Source organism: Oryctolagus cuniculus, chromosome 9, assembly GCF_964237555.1.
Source record: "Oryctolagus cuniculus chromosome 9, mOryCun1.1, whole genome shotgun sequence".
Taxonomy (NCBI): domain Eukaryota; kingdom Metazoa; phylum Chordata; class Mammalia; order Lagomorpha; family Leporidae; genus Oryctolagus; species Oryctolagus cuniculus.
The window spans coordinates 96,538,563-96,561,233 of NC_091440.1; the positions used below are offsets into that span (position 1 = coordinate 96,538,563).

Below are 22,671 nucleotides of genomic sequence, written 5' to 3' on the forward strand. Positions count from 1 at the left end.
ACATCCTGCGATGGCAATTCTGGCCTCTCTACTTCATTTAATGCATGTCATTGATTTTTCCAAGATTCTGAAAGCTGGCTGGCAGCATATTAGAAATATCCCCGAGATAATCTCTGTGGAATTAAATACTACACCATGGGAGCAGAGTCTCATACCAATGAGTTCTCCCTTACTCAGCTTTATATTCTACTAGCTTTAGTCTATCACCTTCTTGATTGCCTCCCAGACATTCTATTTGGCTTTTCTGGTACAAATTATCCAGGTACAGTAACATTTTGGCTTGTAATCCCTTTTCAGTCTTAACAAAGCAAGCACTATCTCAACTGAAACAAGGGGAAATGGAACCCCAGTTTTGGTCTACTGTCCAAAAGAAGGAGAAGGGAGGAGAGAAAACAGTCTTATAAAGGTCTTCTTTATTGGTGATTCCTGCTTGGGACAGAAAGGAGGGCATTATCTTCTAACAAGAAGGGGGAGTGGCCGGCGCTGTGGTGCAGCAGGTTAAAGCCCTGGCACGAGCCACCGGCACCCCATATGGGCACCGGTCCTAGTCCCGGCTGCTCCTATTCCAATCCAGCTTTCTGCTGTGGCCTGGGATAGCAGTGGAAAATGGCCCAAGTCCTTGGGCCCCTGCACCCACATGGGGGACCCGGAAGAAGCTCCTGGTTCCTGACTTCGGATCAGCACAGCTCCAGCCATTGCAGCCATCTGGGGAGTGAACTAGCAGATGGAAGACCTCTCTCTCTCTCTGTCTCTACCTCTCTCTGTAACTCTGTCTTTCAAATAAATGAAACAAATCTTAAAAAAAAAAAAAGAGTGGATCACTTCTGCAGGTGTATTGGTCAGAGCAATATTGGATCCAAATGCTGTATTTACCCAGCAATGGTATATGTTCAGGGTCCCTCTATTTCCCTACAGGGCTTGGCCATTAGCCTGGGAGATCTGCCTTGACTGAGCATAAAAGCCATTACTGTGGTTCTTTGTTGTAGTTCAAGTTTCACATGTGCCTGCTCTTCAGCTTGGTCTGTCCTCCAGCTGCAGGTGAAGTGCTGACAAATGTGCCCACAGACTCTCACAATCCACTTTCCATTTTTTATTAACTGACCTGAACCTGTCATTATCTTTCTTCAGTATATCAGTAATATCCAGCACCTATCCAAGTCTTCAGTCCCCTCAATGATAACTCCCCAATGTCTCTCGAACACCAGTCACCAACTCACCACAGATGAAGGGCTGCTTCCATATTCCACTGAGTCCTTATGGCCAGTTGTCTAGTGGTTGACCCACCCCACATATCTGGAGATCTACATATCTGTAGATATCTAGGTACCAACTATCTTAAGAGTTTACAATGAAAGCATATTCATTCTACTAAGAGAATCGACAGGGATGAACAACTTCATGTGAAACTCAATGTCAATGGAAAAGGGAGTAAACATTTATGAGGTTCCACTGTGTTCCAGACACTATGTGGGCTGTTTCAGAGCAGCCAGTGGGGCATAGAATGCAACACAAGAGGATGAATGGAATGGGCATAGAGCAGAGGGTGAGTGGGAGGGCAGATGACTTCTGGGTAAGAAACTTACATGTGCCTTGTTGAAATGACCTCTTTAAATATGAAAGACTTCATATCTGAAAGAGATCACAATGAACTGGGATGAGAATGGGAAAACTGGAGATAAGAACATAATGCTAGAAATACAGGCCTGGGAGACTCAAGAGGAAAAAAACACTCAAGGCATGAAATTATCATGCAATTTAGAAAACCAGGTCTGTAAATACGTGGCTTTCATTGGCATCATTTTTTATGAATGCTTATTGCTTATATCAAGAGACATCATAAGCTTTAAAGGCACTAAGCTGGACTAGTTAAAACTCTTCCAGGGAAGTACTATTATTATTATTATTATTACTATTATGTACAACTTGCTGAACATCTAGTGTATACCAAAACCTCCACTGAACTCTGTAAATAGGGTTTCTCTAGCCTTCCCAGCAACCCTGCCATCTGGGCACTATGCCTACTTAACAAGAAAATAAAGCCAAGTAAGTTTTTGTAGCTTGCACAGAATCCCACAAATTTCAAGGGGAAAAGCTGCTGCATTGCTGAATGTTTGTTTTCAGGATGAAATGGTTTAAAAAATAAAGCTCTTTAAATATGCACATTAGAATCACTTGAGGACTTTAGAAATCCCAATGTCAGTTGGAATTGAATCGGTTGTAACTGAACCAGTTCAATTAAATAGGGATTGCTGGTTTCAGACCTTACTGTTAAGTCTTTAATCCACTTCTAGTCAATTTCTGTGCATGATGAAAGAATCCAATTTCATTCTTTTGCATGTGATTATGCAGTTTCCTCAACACTACTTATTGAAGACTTCCTTTTCCTAACTCTATTCTTTGTGCTCTGTCAAAGATTATTTGACCAAATATGTGTGGCTTTATTTCTCAGCTCTCTATTCTGTTGCATTAGTTTATCTGTCTGTTTTTATGCTAGCACTGTGGGGAGCAACTGAGACTAGACTAAGTTACTGGAATTAAGACTTATTCTATGCATCTGCTCTCCCACAATATGGCGCTGGGGAGGAATAAAACTTCTACGCAGCTGCCTCTCGCCAATTTGACTGATAAGCTGCAGGAGCTGATCCTGCTCCTGAATGGAGGAGAGCAGCATGCTCGGCGTGTGGGTAGCAGAGTTGGGATTGGTGGAAGAGGACTATAAAGGAGGAGAGAGACAACATGCACCAGGAATATCTAAGGGGAACATCCGGATAACATCTGAGCAGCCCCTGAGAGAGCCGGCCAGCGGTGTGCCGCTCCTCTGCAGAAGTGGGGAAAGTAGCAGGGGGTACCACCCCTCCACGGAGGTGGAGGGGTCGGCAGCCAACTTGGGAAGGACCAGCAGCAAACCCGGGAAGGGCCAAGCAGACAAAAGAACAGCGCAGGGTCTAGTGTCATTCCTCCGCGAATGGGGGAGCGACAAGCACCATACTGTTTTGATTATCATAGCTTTGTAAAATTGATGGAAATTGGGGAGTTTGACACTATCATTTTTGGGTTTTTTATTAAGATTTCTGTGGCTATTTGGGATCTTTTGTGATTCCATATGAATTTTGGGCTTTCATAAAAGAATTATTTATTTATTTAAAAGGCAGAGGTGACAGAGAGAGAGAGAGTGAGACATTGACAGAGACAGAGGTCTTCCATCTACGGTTCACTCTCCAAATGGCCCCAGGCTAGGCCAGGTTGAAGCCAGGAGCTAGAAACATGGGTGGCAGGCACCCATGTACTTGGGCCATCATCTACTGCCTTCCTAGGCACATTATGAGGAAGCTGGATCAGAAGCAGAGTAGCTAGGATTTGAACTGGTGCTCTGGTATAGGATGCTGGCATCACAAGTGGCAGCTCAATCCACTGTGCCACAAATGCCAGCCCAAGATTGTTTATTAATTGTGAAAAATATCATTGGAATTTTGGTAGAGATTGCATCAAATCTGAATATTGCTTTGAGTAGTATGGACATTTTAACAATATTAATTCTTCTAATCCATAGAAAGCTATCCTGTGTATTTTCTTCAATTTCTTTCATTAGTGTTTTATAGTTTTCAGTGTACAAGTCTTTTACCTCCTTGATTAAATTTATTTCTAATTGTTTTATTCTTTTAGATATAACTGTAAAAGGGATTACTTTCCTAACTTCTTTTTTGGATAGTTCATTGCTAGCATATAAAAACACAGCTAATATTTACATGTTGATTTTGTAAGGTCTGAAACTTTACCCAGAAGAAAAAATAGGGAGAAACCTCCTTGATATTGGTCTTGGCAATGATTTTTCAGATGTGAGCCAAAAACATAGCCAATGAAGGAAAAATAGAGAAATGACAAGTCAAACAGGCATTTTTCCAAAGAAGATATATAAAAAGATGCTCAATATCATCAATCCTCAGAGAAATGGAAATGAAAATCATAATGAGATATCACCTCACACATGTTAGGGTACCTATTATCAAAAAGACAAAAGATAACAAATGTTGGTGAAGGTGTGGTGAAAAAGGAACACTTAGCCGGCGCCGTGGCTCAATAGGCTAATCCTCCACCTTGCGGCGCCGGCACACCGGGTTCTAGTCCCGGTCGGGGCGCCGGATTCTGTCCCGGTTGCCCCTCTTCCAGGCCAGCTCTCTGCTATGGCCAGGGAGTGCAGTGGAGGATGGCCCAGGTGCTTGGGCCCTGCACCCCATGGGAGACCAGGAAAAGCACCTGGCTCCTGGCTCCTGCCAGGATCAGCGCGGTGCGCCGGCTGCAGCGGCGGCCATTGGAGGGTGAACCAGCGGCAAAGGAAGACCTTTCTCTCTCTGTCTCTCTCTCACTGTCCACTCTGCCTGTCAAAAAAAAAAAAAAAAAAAAAAAAAAAAAGAAAAAGGAACACTTGAACACTGTTGGTATGAATGTAAATTGGTACATCTATAATGGAAAAATAATATAGAGATTCCTCAAAAAGTAAAAATAGAACTACCATATGAGCCAGCATGTATAAGTGTCTCAAAAAATATCTACTTCCCATGTTCATGTTCAAAAGCCACAATATGGAAAGAGCTTGATGGATGAACAGACTAAAAAAAAGTTTGTGGAAAAAATGAAATTAAAAGACTAAGTTCATTTCAGTGCAAAAAATTTTTGAAATCCATGCATAGTTTTTGCAGAATATACATTTCCATAAACTTTTTGAAGTATACACACACACACACACACTGGAATATTATTCAGTCATTAAAAGGAAGTTTCACCCTTTGTGACAACACAGATGAAGCTGGAGGACATTCAAAAAGTTTGTGGAAAGTGGAATTAAAAGACAATTTTATTGGGCCAGCAGTGCGGCATAGTAGGTTAAGCCACCACTGCAACACTGGCATCCCATATGGGTGCTGGTTCAAGACCAGGCTGCTTCACTTCTAATCCAGCTCTTCCAATCCAGCTCTGTGCTTAAGGCATGGGAAAGCAGTGGAAGATGGCCCAAGTGCTTGGGCCCAGAACCTTCATGGGAGACCCAGAGGAAACTCCTGGCTCCTGGCTTTAGATTGGCTCAGCTTCACCTGAAGTGGCGATTTTGGGGAGTGAACCAGCGAGTGGAAGACTTTTCTCTCTGTCTCTCCCTCTTTCTGTCTGTAACTCTGCCTCTCAAATAAATACATATAATCTTTTTAAAAATCAGGAAAAAATTAAATTCATGCATTTGAAGGTTCCCAAAAATCTCATGGAAAATGTGTATTATGAAAAATTATGCATGGATTTCAAAATTTTTTTTGCCGCTAAATAAATGTGACTTTTTAATTCCTTGTTCTGTGAACTTTTTAAAGTACCCTCATATTAAGTGAAATAAACCAGGCACAGATAAATACTATATGAGCTCACATATATGTGGAATCTAGAAACATCCAGTTCATAGAAACAGAGAATAGATCAGTGGTTGCCAGGGGCTGTGGGTAAGGGTAGGGAAAATAGGAAGATGTTGATCAAAGGGTACAAACTTTCAGTTATAAGAAGAACAAGTCCTGAAGCTCTACAGTACAGTACTGATGGTGAGGAATGTGTTATTAAGTTGATTGTAGTGATCACAGTACAATGTGTACATACATCAAGTCAACACTATACACCTTGAATGTATACAATCTTTGTCAATAAAATCTTTTTAAAATTAAGAAGTAGGAGGCAAAAGAATGGCTGGGTTGATTCCTCAGATAATTCAAACGGACAGCCAAAGTTGATAAGCGTTTCCTTGAACAGGAGGCAGTTTATGCGAAACTGGCTAGACACCACATTGGAGATAACAGAAGAGCTCTGATTGTGGAAAACTTAGTCATGTGGAAGTAATTATTTTAATCTAATTCTAACATTTCTATTGCAAGCTGCCCTCAAAGTATTTTCATACCTCAGACTGAAGTAAATCCAGGATGGAGAATATTAGATGCAGGAGTTTGAGCTTTATGCTGTAGGCAATAGACGATCATGTAGAGTCGTTGAATGTTTCTGAGCAGAGGAATGATGGAAACAAAACAGCATTTTAATAATTAAACAGGATGTAGGCTGTCAAAGCAAGAAGGACAATATCTGATGGAACTTGACCTTGGTGTGTGGGGGTGGAGGGAGGGCTACTAAGAAAGAAAGGGTTCAAGAGGTTCTGAGCATGGGATTACATGGAAAGAAATAGCCCCAGGTGTCAAGTATCAGGTGGTTGCAGGGGTGACCTGAAGTGTTTGTGTGCAATAGAAAGGGAGCTACGTGGCTCACGGGAGCGATCCACATTTGTGCTGGAACCAGCCAGAAAAGACGTGGCTTTCCTGGTATTTGGGCCTGAGTAATATAGTCCAGCTAAACAGGAGGTGAAACTTATTAGAACAGGAGGTCAGAGAAGCCATGAGAAACTGAACCTGAACCTGAACTGTGTTCCTATCAATGACTTTTATACTCTCATGTAGGAAAATATGTTTTGAACTAAAAAATAGAAAGCCAATGCATCTATACAAAAAGGTGTCCACCGAATGGAAAAAAGAACAAGATTACAGTACCGAATATCAATATAAGAAGGTAAATTCTCAGGGTGGGCACTGTGATACAGCAGGTCAAATCTGCAGTTGTGACGGAGGGGAACTGGTTTGAGAGCCGGCTACTCCTCTTCCAATTCAGCTCTCTGCTAATGTGCCTGGGAAAGCAGCAGAGGATGGCCCATGTGCTTGGGTTCCTTCACCTATGTGGGAGACCTGAAATGGAATTCCTGGCTGTTAGTTTCAGCCTGGCCAAGCTCTGGCTGTGACAGCCTTTTGGGGAGTGAACCAGTGGATGAAAGATCCATTGATCAATGGATCAAACTATCTCTTTTTCTCCATTTCTTTAATTTCTTTTAAATTTATTGTATTTGAAAGGCAGAATTACAGAGACAGGGAGAGACAAAGAGATCTTCCATCCACTGGTTCACTCTCCGAATGGCTGCAATGACTGGAACTGGATTGGTCCCAAGCCAGGAGCCAGGAGCTTCTTCTGGGTCTCCCACATGGGTGCAAGGACTCAAGCACTTGGCCCATCCTCTGCTGCTTTCCCAGGCACATTATCAGGAAACTTTGTGGGAAGTGGAGCAGCAAGGACTTGGACTGGCTCCCATATGGGATGCTGACACTACAGGCAGCATGCTTTACCTGCTACACCACAGCTCTGGCCCCTTTGTCTATGTTTCTTCCTCTCTGATGTTCTGCCTTGCAAATAAATAAATAAATAGCAGGCACTGCAGCTCAATAGGCTAATCCTCCGCCTAGCGGCGCCGGCACACCAGGTTCTAGTCCCGATCGGTCGGGACGCCGGATTCTGTCCCAGTTGCCCCTCTTCCAGGCCAGCTCTCTGCTGTGGCCCGGGAGTGCAGTGGAGGATGGCCCAAGTCCTTGGGCCCTGCACCCCATGGGAGACCAGGAGAAGTACCTGGCTCCTGCCTTCAAATCAGCGCGGTGCACCAGCCGCGGCAGCCATTGGAGGGTGAACCAATGGCAAAAGGAAGACCTTTCTCTCTGTCTCTCTCTCTCTCACTGTCCACTCTGCCTGTAAAAATAAATAAATAAATAAATAAATAAAACTTTTAAAAAAGGCAATATCTCCTTACTATTACAGATTGTGGGAGCAGAACTAATCAACAGTAAATCAAAGATTTTCAGAATGCCCTAATAATCACGAAAAGGGAACCTCTTACTAAGAAAAGGAGAAATCGCTTAAAACCTATTGTTTATTTTATCCTTTCAGCTGTCTTTTCTTTAATGCGTATTTCATGAAAGTGTCTTGCTATGAATACTAAGGAAGAAAGGACTGAGAGTTGTTTAATTATCTTCCAAAAATGTGCATTAAAATTTAGGTTAGTGTTATACTATCAAAGGATAAATATTGGCCTTATTTCTACCTACCTAGCTTAATATCAGTGCCTGGCATTTTTAACCACTCTCCAGCCAATAATCTCGACTTTCTCGCTCCATTTTCTTTTCATCATACCTAGCTGGCAAGGCCCCAACCCTGAATGAATCCAACATCTGTCTTTGCCCAGCATCCACCTGGGCTGTTGAGTGCTGGTGATGAAAATCACACAACAGGGCAGATGGGCACTGATAGAAATACACGGCTGCACCTGCGAGTGAGCCCTACCTATTGGCAAGAAGTCTTGCGATTCTATCCTGCCAGCAATCTCTCTAATCCTGCCCCAGGATTATTTGAAACCTGCAATCTTTTCAGACACACAGTCATTGCTTTCCCTCTTTCCACTCCTTTCTCTCATTCACAGCAGGTGAACGTTTCTTCTTTATAGAGGAAACCGAAGCTATCCGTAAAGGAACTGCTTCAGCTTTCATCAGACCTATAACTGTCTATGTGACCCCAGAGAAACTGAAGGGGAGACTGGAAAACATGGCCGCAGCATTTTGCACTTGCTGTTATCAACAAGTGGAGTCTATCTTCCCATTCCTTGAACCTGATTTTGTGATTTGCTTTAACCACAGGTTGTGCCGGAACAGGGCTCCTCAGAGCTTACAGCTTTCACCTAAAATGTTTTTGAGGCCATACACATGGTGTAAGGTGGTCTGAGCTTGACAGCTGAATGAGGAAAGACCATGCAGAAAGACAGACCTAGTTGAGAGCCAGCATGGAGGCCACAGGCACACAAATGAGGTCTTGTTAGACCCTCCGGCCCCAGTGTAGCAACCTCCTTCAGTCAGGTCAGGAATGCTGTGTGAGACCAGCAGAGCCACTTGACTGTGCCCAACCAACCTGTACAATCATGAAAGATTGTTGTTTTACACCGCTACACTCAGGGGGTGCTTATAGGGCAGCAACAGATACATGATAATTGCTATCCTTTTCTGCCTACCCCAAGAGAAGTGTCCCCTTCTGCTCAAGTGCCGTCCTTCCTCCATGCTCTGGGCGTGACCTCTTGCTGCTTTAGAGACAGAGAACTGCTACCCTCAGTATCTCCCTTACAACCGGTCCCATTTAATCAGCAATAAAACATCTCTAGCCTTTCTTGACTAATGCTCCCTTAACTCCGAGTTCACCTCCTGGGATATTGAACTATATGCTATAGGCCCTGAGTTTCACATCCCCTTCACAGCTAATATTATGAATGAGAATAGCATGTATGTACAGAACACTTGTGCTAGGCACAATTATAAAAACTTTACATATGTCATTAACTTCCTTAACTCTCACAACAGCCTCATGAGGTAGTTGTCACTATTATTCCACTTTTAGAGCTGAGGAAATAATGTAGTTTACCTTGTTAATTAGGGGAAGGTTCAAGAACAAAGGCAGCTTGCACAGCTATAGAGGCAATTCTGTTAACCAACATACTATAACTTATCTATACTTTTTGTTCCAATTCCTCACTTTGAATGCATTCTTCAGGTGAATAGAGACTGGCTTTTTAAAAATTATTTTTTTAATTATTTATTTGAAAGGCAGTCAAGAGCCAGGAACTTCATCCATTTCTCCCACATGGGTAGCAGAGGCACAAATACTTGGCCATCGTCTGCTGCTTTCCCAGGGGCATTAGCAGGAAGCTGGATCAGAAGCAGAGCAGCAGGGACTTGAACTAGTGGGATGCCATTGTCATAGGTAGCAGCTTAACTCACTGTGCCACAATACCTGCCACAGACTTCAATCCCTGCTTCATTACCACAACTACTCTTTTTTTAAAATTATTTATATATTTGAAAGTCAGAGTTATACAGAGCAAGAAGGAGAGGCAGAGAGAGAGAGAGAGAGAGAGAGAGAAAGGTCTTCCATCCACTGACTCACTCCCCAGTTGGCCACAACGGCTGGAGCTGTGCCGATCCGAAGCCAGGAGCCAGGAGCTTCTTCTGGGTCTCCCAAGTGGGTGCAAGGGCCCAAGGACTTGGGCAATCGTCTACTGCTTTCCCAGGCTGTAACAGAGAGCCGGACTGGAAGTGGAGCAGCCAGACTCAAACCGGTGCCCATAAGGGATGCAGGTGGTAGCTTTACCTGCCACGTCACAGCACCGGCCCCACAACTACTCTTGTTAGTGTTAAAAATTATCTGTATTATTGGTAAGACATGCAGTATTAGTCAGGCAACATCACTCACAAGGAAGTAAAATTTGGCTTTCAAGGCGTCAAAAAAACCTTAAGATTTTACAGTGGTTTGTATCCCTCCACAGTTCTATCATAAACAGATACACGGTATATGTGTGGTATTAACATTTCATAGGGATAGACAAGTAGGGGGTAGGAGGAACCTAAAAATGCCCCGCAGTGGGAAACAGTTGTAAAAGAAGTTAAGAAACACTGGGATATATTTAACACCACAAATTTAGTGTTCTCCTTTTCAGAACTGCTTGGAGCCAGAATGTTTCAGATTTTGGAGATTTGGGGATTCTAGAATATTTGCATAGATTTACCTATGGAGTATCCCTAATCCAAAAATCTAAAATCCCATTGGATACTTTTTTGGGCATCATGTCAGTACTTAAAAAGTTTTGGATCTCAAGCCATTTCAGATTTCAAATTTTCAGATTAGGGATGCTCAACCTACAGTGGCTTTATCTCATTTGACTTCTTGGCCAAATTCAACATTATCAACCATATCTTCTTTTTTTTCTTTTCTTTCTTTCTTCTTCTTCTTCTTCTTTTTTTTTTTAAAGGCAGAGTCCGACAGTGAGAGAGAGAGAGACAGAGGGAAAGGTCTTCCTTCCATTGGTTCACTCCCCTAATGGCCGATACGGCCAGCGCACTGCGCCAATCCGAAACCAGGAGCCAGGTGCTTCCTCCTGGTCTCCCATGTGGGTGCAGGGCCCAAGGACCTGGGCCATCCTCCACTGCCCTCCCGGGCCACAGCAGAGAGCTGGACTGGAAGAGAAGCAACCAGGACAGAACCAGCACCCCGACCAGGACTAGAACCCGGTGTGCTGGCGCCACAGATGGAGGATTAGCCTAGTGAGCCACGGCGCTGGCCCAACCATATCTTCTTTTCAACCCTTCCCCTCTTGCCTTTCTATTTTTTAAAAAGATTTATTTATTTATTTATGTGAGAGGCAGAGGCAGAGAGAGAGAGAGAGAGAGAGAGAGAGAGAAAGGAGGGTCCTCCATCTGCTAGTTCACTTCCCAAATAGCCAATCTGGCCAATCCGAAGTTACGAACCTGGTGCGTCTTCTGGGTCTACCCACACTGATGCCTGTGGGTCATCTTCTGCTGCTATCCCAGGCACATTAGCAGGAAGCTGGATTGGAAGTAGAGCAGCTGGGACTCAAACTGGCACCCATATGGGATGCCAGCACTGCAAGCAGCGGCTTTACCCGTAAAGCCACAGCACCTTGGCTTTTGTGAGATAATATCCCTGAGTCCCAGGGAGATTTGACCTCCTCCTCACTCTTCCTTTTTTGCTTCTCCTTTACTCAGCCCTTGAATGCTGAAGGTCCCCAGGACCTGTTCTTTTCTCACTGTAACACATTTCACAGGTGATCCAATTAACTCTTGGCTGCTAATTTCCACATTCTTTTTTTTTTTTAAGATTTATTTAATTTATTTGAAAGGTAGAGTTACAGAGAGAGAAAAAGATAGGAGAGAGGTGGGGGAGGGAGGGGAAGAGGGAGAGAGAGCGAGAGGGAGAGAGAGAATGAGAATCTTCCATTCACTGGTTTACTCCTCAAATGGCCACATCGGCCGGGGCTGGACCAGACTGAAGCCAGGAGCCAGGAGCTTCTTCTGGGTCTCCCACGTGGGTGCAGGGTCTCAAGCACGTGGGCCATCTTCCACTGCTTCCCCAGGTGGACTAGCAGGGAGCTGGGTTGGAATGGAGCAGCCAGGACTCGAACCTGAGCCCATGTGGGATGCCAGCATGTAGGTGTCTTTACCTGCTTCACCACAACACTGGCCATGATTTCCATATTTTTATCTCCAGCCTTTCCTTTGAGCTGGAGACTCATATATCCACCTTCCCACTAGATGTATTAATCTCATTTTTTTCTTTTTTCTTTTCTTTCTTTTTTTTATTTGACATGTAGAATTATAGACAGTGAGAGAGAGAGAGAGAGAGAGAGAGAGAGAGAGAGAGAAAGGTCTTCCTTCCATTGATTCACTCCTTATATGGCCGCTACGGCCGGAGCTACACCGATCCAAAGCCAGGAGCCAGGTGCTTCCTCCTGGTCTCCCATGCAGGTGCAGGAGCCCAAACACTCGGGCCATCCTCCACTGCACTCCTGGGCCACAGCAGAGAGCTGGACTGGAAGAGGAGCAACCGGGACTAGAACCAGCGCCCATATGGGATGCCTGTGCTGCAGGCGGAGGATTAACCAAGTAAGCCATGACGTTGGCCCCTCATCTCATTTTTGACATGTCTAATATGGAACACTTACATTTTTTCCTATACTTGTTCCTCTTAAAATCTTCCTCATTCAGTAAGCAACAACATCGCAGGAGTCATCTTAATTCCTTCCAGTTCTTTACTTCCCATCCAACTAATCAGCAAGACCCATGTATCTCTCCATCTCCATCTCTCTCTCTGTCTCTCTCTCTCTGTCTCTCTCTCTCTCTCTCTCTCTCTCTCTCTCTCTGTCTCTCAGTATTGCTCCCTACAATCCATTCTTCACATGGCAGCCAAGATAAATCACATCTGGTCACTCCCTGCCTCTCAACCTTGCAACGCCTTGCTGTTTCCATAGATATAAAATCTGGCCTTCCCACTGTAGACTAGAAGATCTTAACATCACTTGGTCCCCATGTGCCTCTCTGTCCTCACCTCCAGGGGTTCCCCCTGTTGCTGCAATCTTGTCATACAAAGTCTACTTCTGTTCCTCATTCCTAGCTAAAGGCCTTTGCACTTGCTGCCTGTCTGATCTGCTTGGACCACCGTTCTCCCCCATCGTAGCAGGTTTTGCTTCTCAACCTTCAGGTCTCAGCTCAGAGAGCCCATGACCACTCACCAGTCTAAAGGAATTCCCTCCAAGTCCCACATTCTACCACATTGCCCTGCTTTATTTCCTTTCTGATACTTGTACTGTCTCCCATTTCCTGTGAGCTCCCTGCCTCCATTTCCCTTGCCCCTCCTGTTTAAGGAGCTCTCATTTTCTTGCATGATCCTGCTTCTTATGACTACACTTAATTGGCATGAGAAAGGCCCATCTCAGCTGGAGCAGAGCACTTTCAGGGGTTTTCAGAGCTGGAATTGAGAAACACGGTTAAATCATTGGTAATGGCAGACAGTGAGTAAAATTCAGCAACTGCTCTTTCTTACACTATAATCACCTTTAGATACCTCATATATACCTTTTGGTGATGAAGTTGATGAACATGCCACTTGTGGAATGGGAGGTTACATACATTGAAAACATGCTTTGACCCTGAGAAAACCAAATCCAAAATGGTAGAGCAAAAAAGTATGTGTTCAAAGGCAGAGCTGAGGCAAGATGCTAAATACTTTAAAATGACAGTCACCTACCGTCAATTTCTACTTTATAGAAACTGATCCAATGAAACATATTCTAATTAAATATAATTATGCAAGCTGAGAGCTTGGTACTGGCAAGGCTGGGGTCAAGAAGGGTCATATCCAGTTGCAAGAATCAGGAAAGACTTCAGGGCCAAAGTAGGCATTTGAGCTGTATGTTGAGAGATGGGTAGGACTGCAAAGGTCAGAGATGGCGTGAGGAAGCATCTCAGCCTTCAAGAACAGGACAGAGAACAGAGTATTTGGCACAAGTATAAAGGATTGTGTGAATGTCACTGGCAGTGAAACAAGCGAATGAGTGCCTATGGCATTGCTAATCACGGCATTGGGAGGTTCAGTTTTAGAGATTTTGTTAGAGATGATAGCAGAATGTTCCCTTTGATGGTTCAGGAGAAAGTTGAAATGTAGGACTGGCTTGGGGGAGGCATCTGCTGATGTCAAATTTAGGATGTAGATATAACTACACTTTAAGCAAAGAAGTTGGGGGCATTGCTTGAAATATGGACCAGTGAGGGTCACAGACTTTGCAATATCATTGGAAGTTCTTATGGAGCAAGGAGATACGGGACATCAATATGATCGGGGGCGAGATCAAACTGAAAGGATAGCACAATGTCTCTGATATGCTCAATTAATTAAAGTAACAATTAAGTTTGTTCTTTCATCTTTGATCTACAGGGAGTACATTCTAACACAGGTTTCTCAAGTTTTTGGAATAGTTCTATGTGCCATAAGCCCTTCTTGGTTCATTGCTTTGGATCCGCAGGCCATTTCTTACCTTGCACAACTGAGTTTACAGCTACTGCTTTTCTCTTTCCTACAAGCGCAGACACAGGCCCCCAGCTAAGACCAGGCTGGTGTCCCAGGGATAATAGCAGGGCATTATCACATGAAAAATAACATGTAAAACTGGTATGGGATGTAACTTCTCCTGACACATTAGCCATGCTCCTTTGTAAAAGGTTCCTAGTGACTGTCTGTTTCTCTGATTTCCACCCTGATACCATGTTTACAGGCCAGCTTACCTCAGTTACTTCAGGGAGAATTCATATCTTCATCCACAGTGCCTGTGAGAAGTAAACATTGGGTTCATTTTCTTTCTTTTTTTTTAAAAAAAAGATTTATTTATTTATTTGAAAGGCAGAGTTAGAGCTCTTCTATATGCTGGTTCACCATATGGCTGCAACGGCCAGATCTGGACTGATCCAAAGCCTGGAGCCAGGAGCTTCTTCCAGGTTTCCCACATAGGTGACAGGGGCTCAAGTATATGGGCCATATTCCACTGTTTTCCAGGTTATTAGTAGGGAGCTGGATCAGAAGTGGAGCAGCCAGGATTTGAATCAGCATTGCAGGTGGCAGCTTCCCCAGCTAGGTCACAGCGCTGGCTCCTGGGTTCATGTTCAAAGGTGTTTAGCTCTAACTAGACATCTAACTAGCTTAACAGCTTGAAGACAAGTAGCTAGCTAGTATTAACAGCTAGGTTACATGCACCAGAAAGTTCTTTTTTTAAAGATTTATTTATTTTACTTGAAATTCAGAGTTATACAGAGAGAGAAGGAGAGGCAGAGAGAGAGAGAGAGTGGGGCCAGTGCTGAGGCGCAGTAGGTTAATCCTCTGCCTTTGGTGCCAGCATCTCATATGGATGCTGGTTCAAGTTCCAGCTGTTCCTCTTCCGATCTCACTCTCTGCTGTGGCCTGGGATAGAAGTGGAGGATGGCCCAAGTGCTTGGGCCCCTGCACCCATGTGGGAGACCCAGAAGAAGCTCCTGGCTCCTGGTTTCAGATTGGTGTAGCTCCGGCCGTGGCGGCCATTTGGGGAGTGAGCCAACGGAAGGAAGACCTTTCTCTCTCTCTCTCTCTCTCTCTCACTGTCTGTAAATCTATCTCTCAAATAAATAAATAAAATCTTTTTAAAAAAAATTTAAAAATCTTTAAAAGAGAGAGAGAGAGAAAGAGGTCTTCCATCTGCTGGTTCACTCCCCAATTGGCCACAACAGCTGGAGCTGTGCCGATCTGAAGCCAGGAGCCAGGAGCTTCTTCTGGGTCTCCCACATGGGTGTAGGGGCCTAAGGACCTGGGCCATCTTTTACTGCTTTCCCAGGCCACAGCAGAGAGCTGGATTGGAAGTGGAGCAGCCGGGACTCAAACCAGTGCCCTTATGGGATGCTGGCACTATAGGTGGTGGCTTTACCCACTATGCCACAGCACCGGTTCCTCTAGAAAGTTCTTAAGCAAACAGGATGTTGGTGGCCAAAACAGATGAAGCAAATGCTGGGAAGGTTGTAATGCCCATAGTACTCAGCCAATGAGGGGGAGGGACCTGCTTACTAAACAGCCCGCTGTAGACCACCTGGGTGTGCGGGCTCACCAGGTACTGGATCTTGCAAGCTCATTAATAAATTTTGCTTTAACTGCACTTCTGAGTCTGAGTCTGTTCTTTGGGGTGGACTGGTGAGGCTATTTCTCACGATGCAGAGCAAGCCAAAACAGTAGTCAAAGTATATTTCTAAGTCTGAGACCTTCTGGAACGTCCTGCTCAGGTGGTACAGGAGGTGGTGGAAGTGGGGCTACCCTCAGCGCAGTGTAGTGGTTGGATTTCTTAAGATCTATGAGTAAATATGTGGATAGAGAGACACGTTGCTCAAAAACAAAACAAAACAAAACAAAACAAAACACTAAATACACTTTTCCAGGAAGAGTCTATTAAAGTCCATATTTATTAATGTCATTCGTTAATGAAGCAAAGGGACAGTCCTGCTGGAGAAACACCCATTTCACTGCATTGAATAGAAATAAAAATCTCCATATCCCTTTAATAAAGGCTCTCATTTTTTGCATACTTGCTCTTTGCTAGGGACTTTTATAGCTTCATTTTGCAAAGCAAAAATCCAGGGTTCCATTTAATCTGATCCAGTATACTTAAATGCTAAATATTTAATATACTAGATAAAAACAACTTAATCTAAACCAGCAGTGAAGTCCCTAATTTTCTCCATGGAAACTTATGCAAGAGAAAGTCTTTTTGTGGGTTTTTCACAAAATGGTTTCGTCATCAGCATCATCGTCATCATCAGCTGTACATGGTTATTTCTGACATAAACATGTCCATTCATTCATTGATTCACTAACAAATATTTGCTGTATAGCAACATCAAGGCATCGTACTAGGAGTTTGTGGAAGATGCAAACATGACTCCCAATAGGAATTCATAAACTAGCAAGGGAGAGAAAATAAAAAACAGAATTTGATTAGTATCACAGGAATTGGGGGGGGGGGATATTTTAAAAATGGGAAAGATCTTCTTCCCTCTGGGGAGTGGGAAATTTTAGTGGAAATGACAAAAACTGAACGCCAAAAATTAAAAACAGAGGCGCAAAGACGAGGGACAAGAGAAAAGGAGGGATTATTACCAAGGTGTCAGGACTCCTCCAGCAGACAACTTGCCTACCTTAAAATGATCAGCAAACGAACGTCTGTGGATTTAGACCTAGTAATTATACCCCCAAACTGGTGCTTTAAGGGCAGCAGTACAAAAGGCCATACTCAAAATAGCGTCGCCTCTGAATGGACGGGAAGGACCGTGAGAGCCGTCCGGGACTAGGGCAACAGCGTCCAGGAGCAGTGTGGACGCTCGTTATTGGTTCGCTTTCCCATCAGCGCATTCTAGGTTTCCAGTGAATGCCGGTACGTTGATACCACTGCGCGGCCCCTTATCGGACTGGTACCGCCACGAGTGTCTCCAGTGGCTGCCAGGGCGCTGTTTACAAATAGCATTCGTCCGATAAAGATGATGTTCTTTAATCTCCGGAGTTCAGAAGAGACACAGAATATAAGTGTAATATTCTTTAGCTTCCCTCGTACGTGAGCCTCTTGAGTCCAGTTTTGGTTCAACTCGGACTCCAGTAATACCACTGTAAGAAAAAGAAAAAGAAAAAGAAAAAGAAGAAAACATTTTTTTTTTTTTTATCCCTTTAAGTGAATGAAACTAATCTCGTCTCGGACTACTAATCCCATCACGCAACACTCCATATTCCCACCGTGCGGGGTGGAGCCGTAAAGGGGCGGCACAGCGGCGGCCCAAGCATTCTGGGCGTTGTAGTCTGGGGCCGGGCCACCGCGGGCGCCCATCCACGTGGTACGTTTGGCGGCAGCTTTGGGCAGTGGCTCCCCGGCTCCCTTCCTCAGTGCCCTCGGGGTGCGGGCGCCAGCAGGTACTGCCAGCCGCCGCGGGAGCCGGCTGGAGTCGGGGCCCGAGGCTGCCCCAGGCTTCGCGACGCTTTTGCGACAGCCGCGGCCGTGTTCCGCGGGTGCCCTCCCTCCTCCTCTCTCTGAGGAGGTACCGGCTGTTGTGCGGCGCTGCCTTTCTGTTGGAGTGTATGGGAGAGTGAGTGAGTGAGTGAGTGTGAGCGTGTGTGTGTGAGAGAGAGAGGGTGAGGCGTGAGTGCGCGTGTGAGAGAAGCAGAGCCCACCGCGGCCGCCCCGCCGCTCCCACCGCAGCGGGAGCAGGACACGCGCGGCCGGAGAGAGCAGCGGAGCCGGCGCCCGCGGAGCCCGCGGGGACAAGGGCAGAGACACCCGCTCCCCACCCCCCGCCGTCGTCCCTCGGCTCTCCTTCGCCCGGGGGGAACCTCCCCACCCCGGCCGGCCTCTGCCCCGCTGCCCTCCTGGATGTCCCCGGCGCTCTCGCGCGGCCTCCTCCTGCTGCTGCCGCATCCGTCGCGCTGGTGCTGCGGCCGGCGGGCGTAGAGCGGGCGGGTTCCCGGGGGCTTGCGGCTGCCCGTGCTTCCCCGGTCCCCACCCCGGCCCCCGGCCCCCCGACCCAGCTCTCCGGCCTCGGAGGCTGTGACAATGGACTATGACTTTAAAGTGAAGCTGAGCAGCGAGCGGGAGCGGGTCGAGGACCTGTTTGAATACGAGGGCTGCAAAGTTGGCCGAGGCACTTATGGTCACGTCTACAAAGCCAAGAGGAAAGATGGGTGAGTGTGAGTGTGTGCGTGTGTGTGTGTGCGCGCGCGCGCGCGTGCCGGGCGGCGCTCCCGCAGGCCGAGGCAGGTAGCCCCGAGGGAGAGTCGGCCGCCGGGGTGCGGGGCGCTGACTCCCTCGACGCCCGCAGGTGTCCCCGCCAGCCGGTGTTGGGGAGGCAGTGGTGGACGAGGGCTGCGAGCCCACCGGAAAGCCTGCGTGCTGCATCTGCGTTGTGCTGGGGTGCTCGGTGGGGACAGGAGCCTCTGCCCAGTGGACTGGATACTTTCCGAGGGTTTCGGTCCTGGATTTTTTCCTCCCTCTTGTAAATGCGCTTGTAAAGCGCACTTGCAGTGCTTTCTTTTCCTCCGGTCGGTCGGTTGATGATGGTACTGTTCTGGGGCTTGGCTCAGCCGACTCTGGAATGACATCCGTGAGTCTGCAAGGGAAGCTGCGAGCCTTTCCCCCACCAGTTTGTGACCAATTTATGATCAAATTGGGGTTTTATTTGTGGGGAAGAAGGCAGCAAGTCAGTATGGTTCTGGAGCGTTCCTCGTGACCATCGGCCACACAGATGTAGCAGTTGCTATTTGGGTATCATTAGCTGTGAGTTTTTACCTAGAACAATGGGGGTTTGGTGCAGGGTGGGTAGTGGGGAAAAAGACAAGTGACAAATAGGGGCTGCCTTGTGCCGGCTGTTTCCCCAACATTTAGCACCTGACTGTGTGCTTTAAATAATCTCTGCTTTAAATATTCTTCCCTAGAAATAACTCAATTAAATCTCTGACTGGTAATGCTCCCAGTTTAGTTTCCTAATAGGCTAGTGAAGTGTTCCTTTTTCCTTTGTCAGTAGGTGAATGTGTTGTAATATTGACAAAAGAGAAGGCAGTTCTTAGTTGGGGAGGAAATATATTTTATTCACTACTTGTTTTCCTCTTGTGAAAATGGATGTTGTCTCTGTAGGAGATATTGGGAAACATTGTTGGGAAGGTAATGTCATAGCTTATTATATAATCTTTGGGTTTTATTGGAAACAAAATAGCTTTACTTGCATGGCTGCTGTTGGATGTTGAAAGTAATTTTATTTTTTCAAATTAGGTAGGAGGGGATGTTCAGATGTTCAGAAATACATTAGCACTAAAAAACGTGAAACCATTCATAAAGCTGAAGCAAGTTCTCTGGGAGAGTAGGGGGAGGCCGTATTTAGAAATACTTTAATATTCTGGATGTTGGAAAAGGAAATGTATATGTACTCATTCTATTTCTTCGGTTTATTGAATGAAGTGTCTTTTGAAAAAATATTAAAATGGAGCCCAGGAGAAAGATAGTAGTTCTAATTAAGTTGGAGCATGTATTTCAGTGCTTTGATGCAGTAGTAAAGTAGTACAGATGTCCACAAAAGGTAAGGATTTGAAAACTTGCTGCTCTGGGTCTACGTGCATTTAAAGGTACTTTTTAGCGTAATGGATAGTCTGGTGACATTTGAGAAATCAGTGTCTGGAGATACTGCTGACTCTGGTGTTGTCTAATTAGATTTCTCATTGAAGTTTTACTCTGTTATGACATATATTTTAGAAATTATCCTTATTAATTTACCATACATTTTTGAAAGGCCATCAACCATCTCCCCACCCCCCAATATTATGTAACTTTGGGCATATTCATACAATCTCCAATCCCAGAAGATTAGACATGGTAGTACATTTGGCCAATTTGTTGTCTGTTTTATAAAATTCTAGTGACTTTAAATTAGTTTTAATACCTTTGAGAAGCCAGCTCTATTTTCATAAATTCCCACTTTAAGCTAATAAAATATGCAAATTTGTTGTAATTCAGATTTTATTTAAAAACTAATATTGTGTGTTGGTAGGAAGTACTGTTATTTTGTTATTTTATATCTTAATGGTCATTTTATTTTAGCCTGTTAAGAATAATTTGAAAAGAATTTAAAAATAGTAAATTATTTTTTAAAAAGCTGGTGTATTGTGTAGAAACATTTATTAGTTATTTGTGATGGTTGAACCAGTAACATTGCATTTGGGAAAAGTTTTTATTTGTAATCCTTTGGGTTTGTTTTTCAGCATCCTTTAATGATTCTGTTTATATGATGAACTTTTTTTTAATGGATCAAATGTCAAGAGAGTTTTAAAATTGCTTAAAACAGGGGCCGGCGCCATGGCTGACTTGGTTAATCCTCTGCCTGCAGCGCCGGCATCCCATATGGGTGCTGGGTTCTAGTCCCGGTTGCTCCTCTTCCAGTCCAGCTCTCTGCTGTGGCCCGGGAAGACAGTGGAGGATGGCCCATGTGCTTGGGCCCTGCACCTGCATGGGAGACCAGGAGGAAGCACCTGCCTCCTGGCTTCAGATCGGCCTAGCTCCGGCCGTGGCAGCCATTTGGAGGGTGAACCAACAGAAGGAAGACCTTTCTCTGTCTCTCTCTTTCTCACTGTCTAACTCTGCCTGTCAAATAAAAAAAAATATATATAAAAAAATTGCTTAAAGCAGTTTGTTTTCCAGAGGGAATAGTTCTTGGTTTGGCTTCTTTTTATAACCTGACTCTGGTAAAATACCAGATTGTAGTTATGAGGTTCTTTTGATCTTATGTCAGTAAAATGTAATTTAATACATTTTAGTCCTGGTAAAATAAAGTTTCTGGCAGTTTAATCTTTTATAATAAGTTGATCAAATAATTTGTTTCTAGTATTGATTTACTTTCAAATTAAATTATGTATTCTCCAACCGAAATTTCAGAGACCTCCAGGAAATCAAATGGTAGCTCATTCAAGGAGAATCCTGAGATTATCATAAAATAAAATAATGTAAATAAACTTTTATTTAGACTTATTTGCCTATTAAAATGAGTGTATGTAAATGTTACTTTTTTTCAGTTGTCCAGTGGGCATAGAACATGAATGAGTGGTAAAAGAATTTAGACCGCCGATGCCACAACTCAATAGGCTAATCCTCTGCCTGCGGTGCCGGCACCCCGGGTTCTAGTCCCGGTCGGGGCATCGGATTCTGTCCCTGTTGCCCCTCTTCCAGTCCAGCTCTCTGCTGTGGCCTGGGAAGGCAGTGGAGGATGGCCACTGCACCCACATGGGAGACCAGGAGAAGCACCTGGCTCCTGGTTTTGTATCAGCGCAGTGCGCCGGTCACAGCGGCCATTGAGGGGTGAACCAATGGTAAAGGAAGACCAAGACCTTTCTCTCTCTCTCTCTCACTGTCCACTCTGCCTGTCAAAAAAAAAAAAAAAAAAAAAAAAAAAAAAAAATTTAGACCACAGGAGTTAGCTTCTACAATTATTAAATTTTAGGAAATAAAATTGCTTGAATCTTCATTTCTTTGATTTAATGAATGAATTTTTTACAACTCTATGCTAGTATACACTTATGATAAAGTCAATCTTTTAAGGAATGTAGGGAAGGGGGAATATTTTATTTGAATCATGATTACAGTACAAGAGGAAAATGGGCCTTTCATAATTGTGTTAATTTCAGATTATAATAGTTAAAATATATAAAGATAGTAGAATTAAAATTCACTTGTTCTCAGTATCATAAATGAGAGTGTGTCCTTTGTGTCTGATCACTAGAAGGATACTCAGTGGGAGGCAGGGGGTTCATTCTTCTGAGTCCATTTTATCTCTTCTTTGCAGACTTCAGGCAACCAAACTCATTTTCTTTGAAAGAATGGAAAAGTATAAGAAGACAGAAAACAATTTGTCTTTTAAAATTCTAGACTCTCAATTTAGTCACTGAACATATGTAGAGTTAAAAACTCAAGTTGGGGGCCAGCATTGTCGCACAGGGGGTGAAGCTGCCACTTGTGGCAGCATCCTACACCAGAGTACCAGTTTGGGTTCTGACTGCTCTGCTTCTGACTCAGCTCCCTGCTGCTGTACCTGGGAAGGTCGTGGAGGATGACCCACGTTCTTTGGCCACTGGCATTCATGGGGGAGACCCAACTGGAATCCTGGCTCCTGGGTTTGGTCTGACTCAGCAGCTCTTGCAGTCATTTTGGAAATGAACCAGGAGATGATGGAAGATCTTTCTGTATGTATTCCACCCCCCACCCCCGCCATGTCATTCTGCCCTTCAAATAAACCAATAAATCTTTAAAACAGTCAATTTGGAGTAAGAGTTTTATCCCCAGAAAAGAAAGAAAAAAAGAATTTCTTAAATAGTGTTCTCAATCTGTCTTCAAAAGAATGGGTAGTATATAATTAGGATTGT

General features: G+C 44.4%; 2 protein-coding genes across 8 annotated transcripts in view; one reads left to right on the forward strand and one right to left on the reverse strand.

The window, feature by feature from the left end:
* Window positions 1-1,492: 1,492 nt before the first annotated feature.
* On the reverse strand, window positions 1,493-18,667 carry LOC108177011 (collagen alpha-1(I) chain-like). The gene is made up of 5 exons (XM_070048338.1): window positions 17,515-18,667; window positions 16,926-17,388; window positions 14,502-14,543; window positions 5,924-6,021; window positions 1,493-1,629 (listed from the first exon to the last, which is right to left on the reverse strand). The coding sequence occupies exons 1-2, from the start codon at window positions 18,665-18,667 to the stop codon at window positions 17,141-17,143; spliced, it is 1,401 nt and encodes a 466-aa protein (XP_069904439.1). The 3' UTR covers window positions 1,493-1,629; window positions 5,924-6,021; window positions 14,502-14,543; window positions 16,926-17,140.
* CDK8 (cyclin dependent kinase 8) overlaps window positions 18,316-22,671 on the forward strand; it is a 143,173-nt gene continuing 138,817 nt past the window's right edge. For 5 of the 7 annotated variants that reach the window (XM_008259887.4, XM_002712792.5, XM_017343459.3 and 2 more), the window contains exon 1: window positions 18,322-18,453. In XM_008259887.4, coding sequence (XP_008258109.1) covers window positions 18,326-18,453 — 128 coding nt within the window. In that variant the 5' untranslated portion in view covers window positions 18,322-18,325. Of the gene's footprint in view, window positions 18,454-22,671 lie in introns of all 7 variants that reach the window. The other 2 variants (XM_070049187.1, XM_051850740.2) reach the window with 2 other exon arrangements.

Excerpts from the sequence above, each read along its gene's own strand:
- LOC108177011 (XM_070048338.1), bottom strand. The coding sequence starts at position 18,667 with ATGCAGCACGCAGGCTTTCCGGTGGGCTCGCAGCCCTCGTCCACCACT. Across the intron at positions 17,389-17,514 it reads TTACGGCTCCACCCCGCACG|TGGTATTACTGGAGTCCGAG; the intron begins GTGGGAATATGG and ends TTTTTCTTACAG.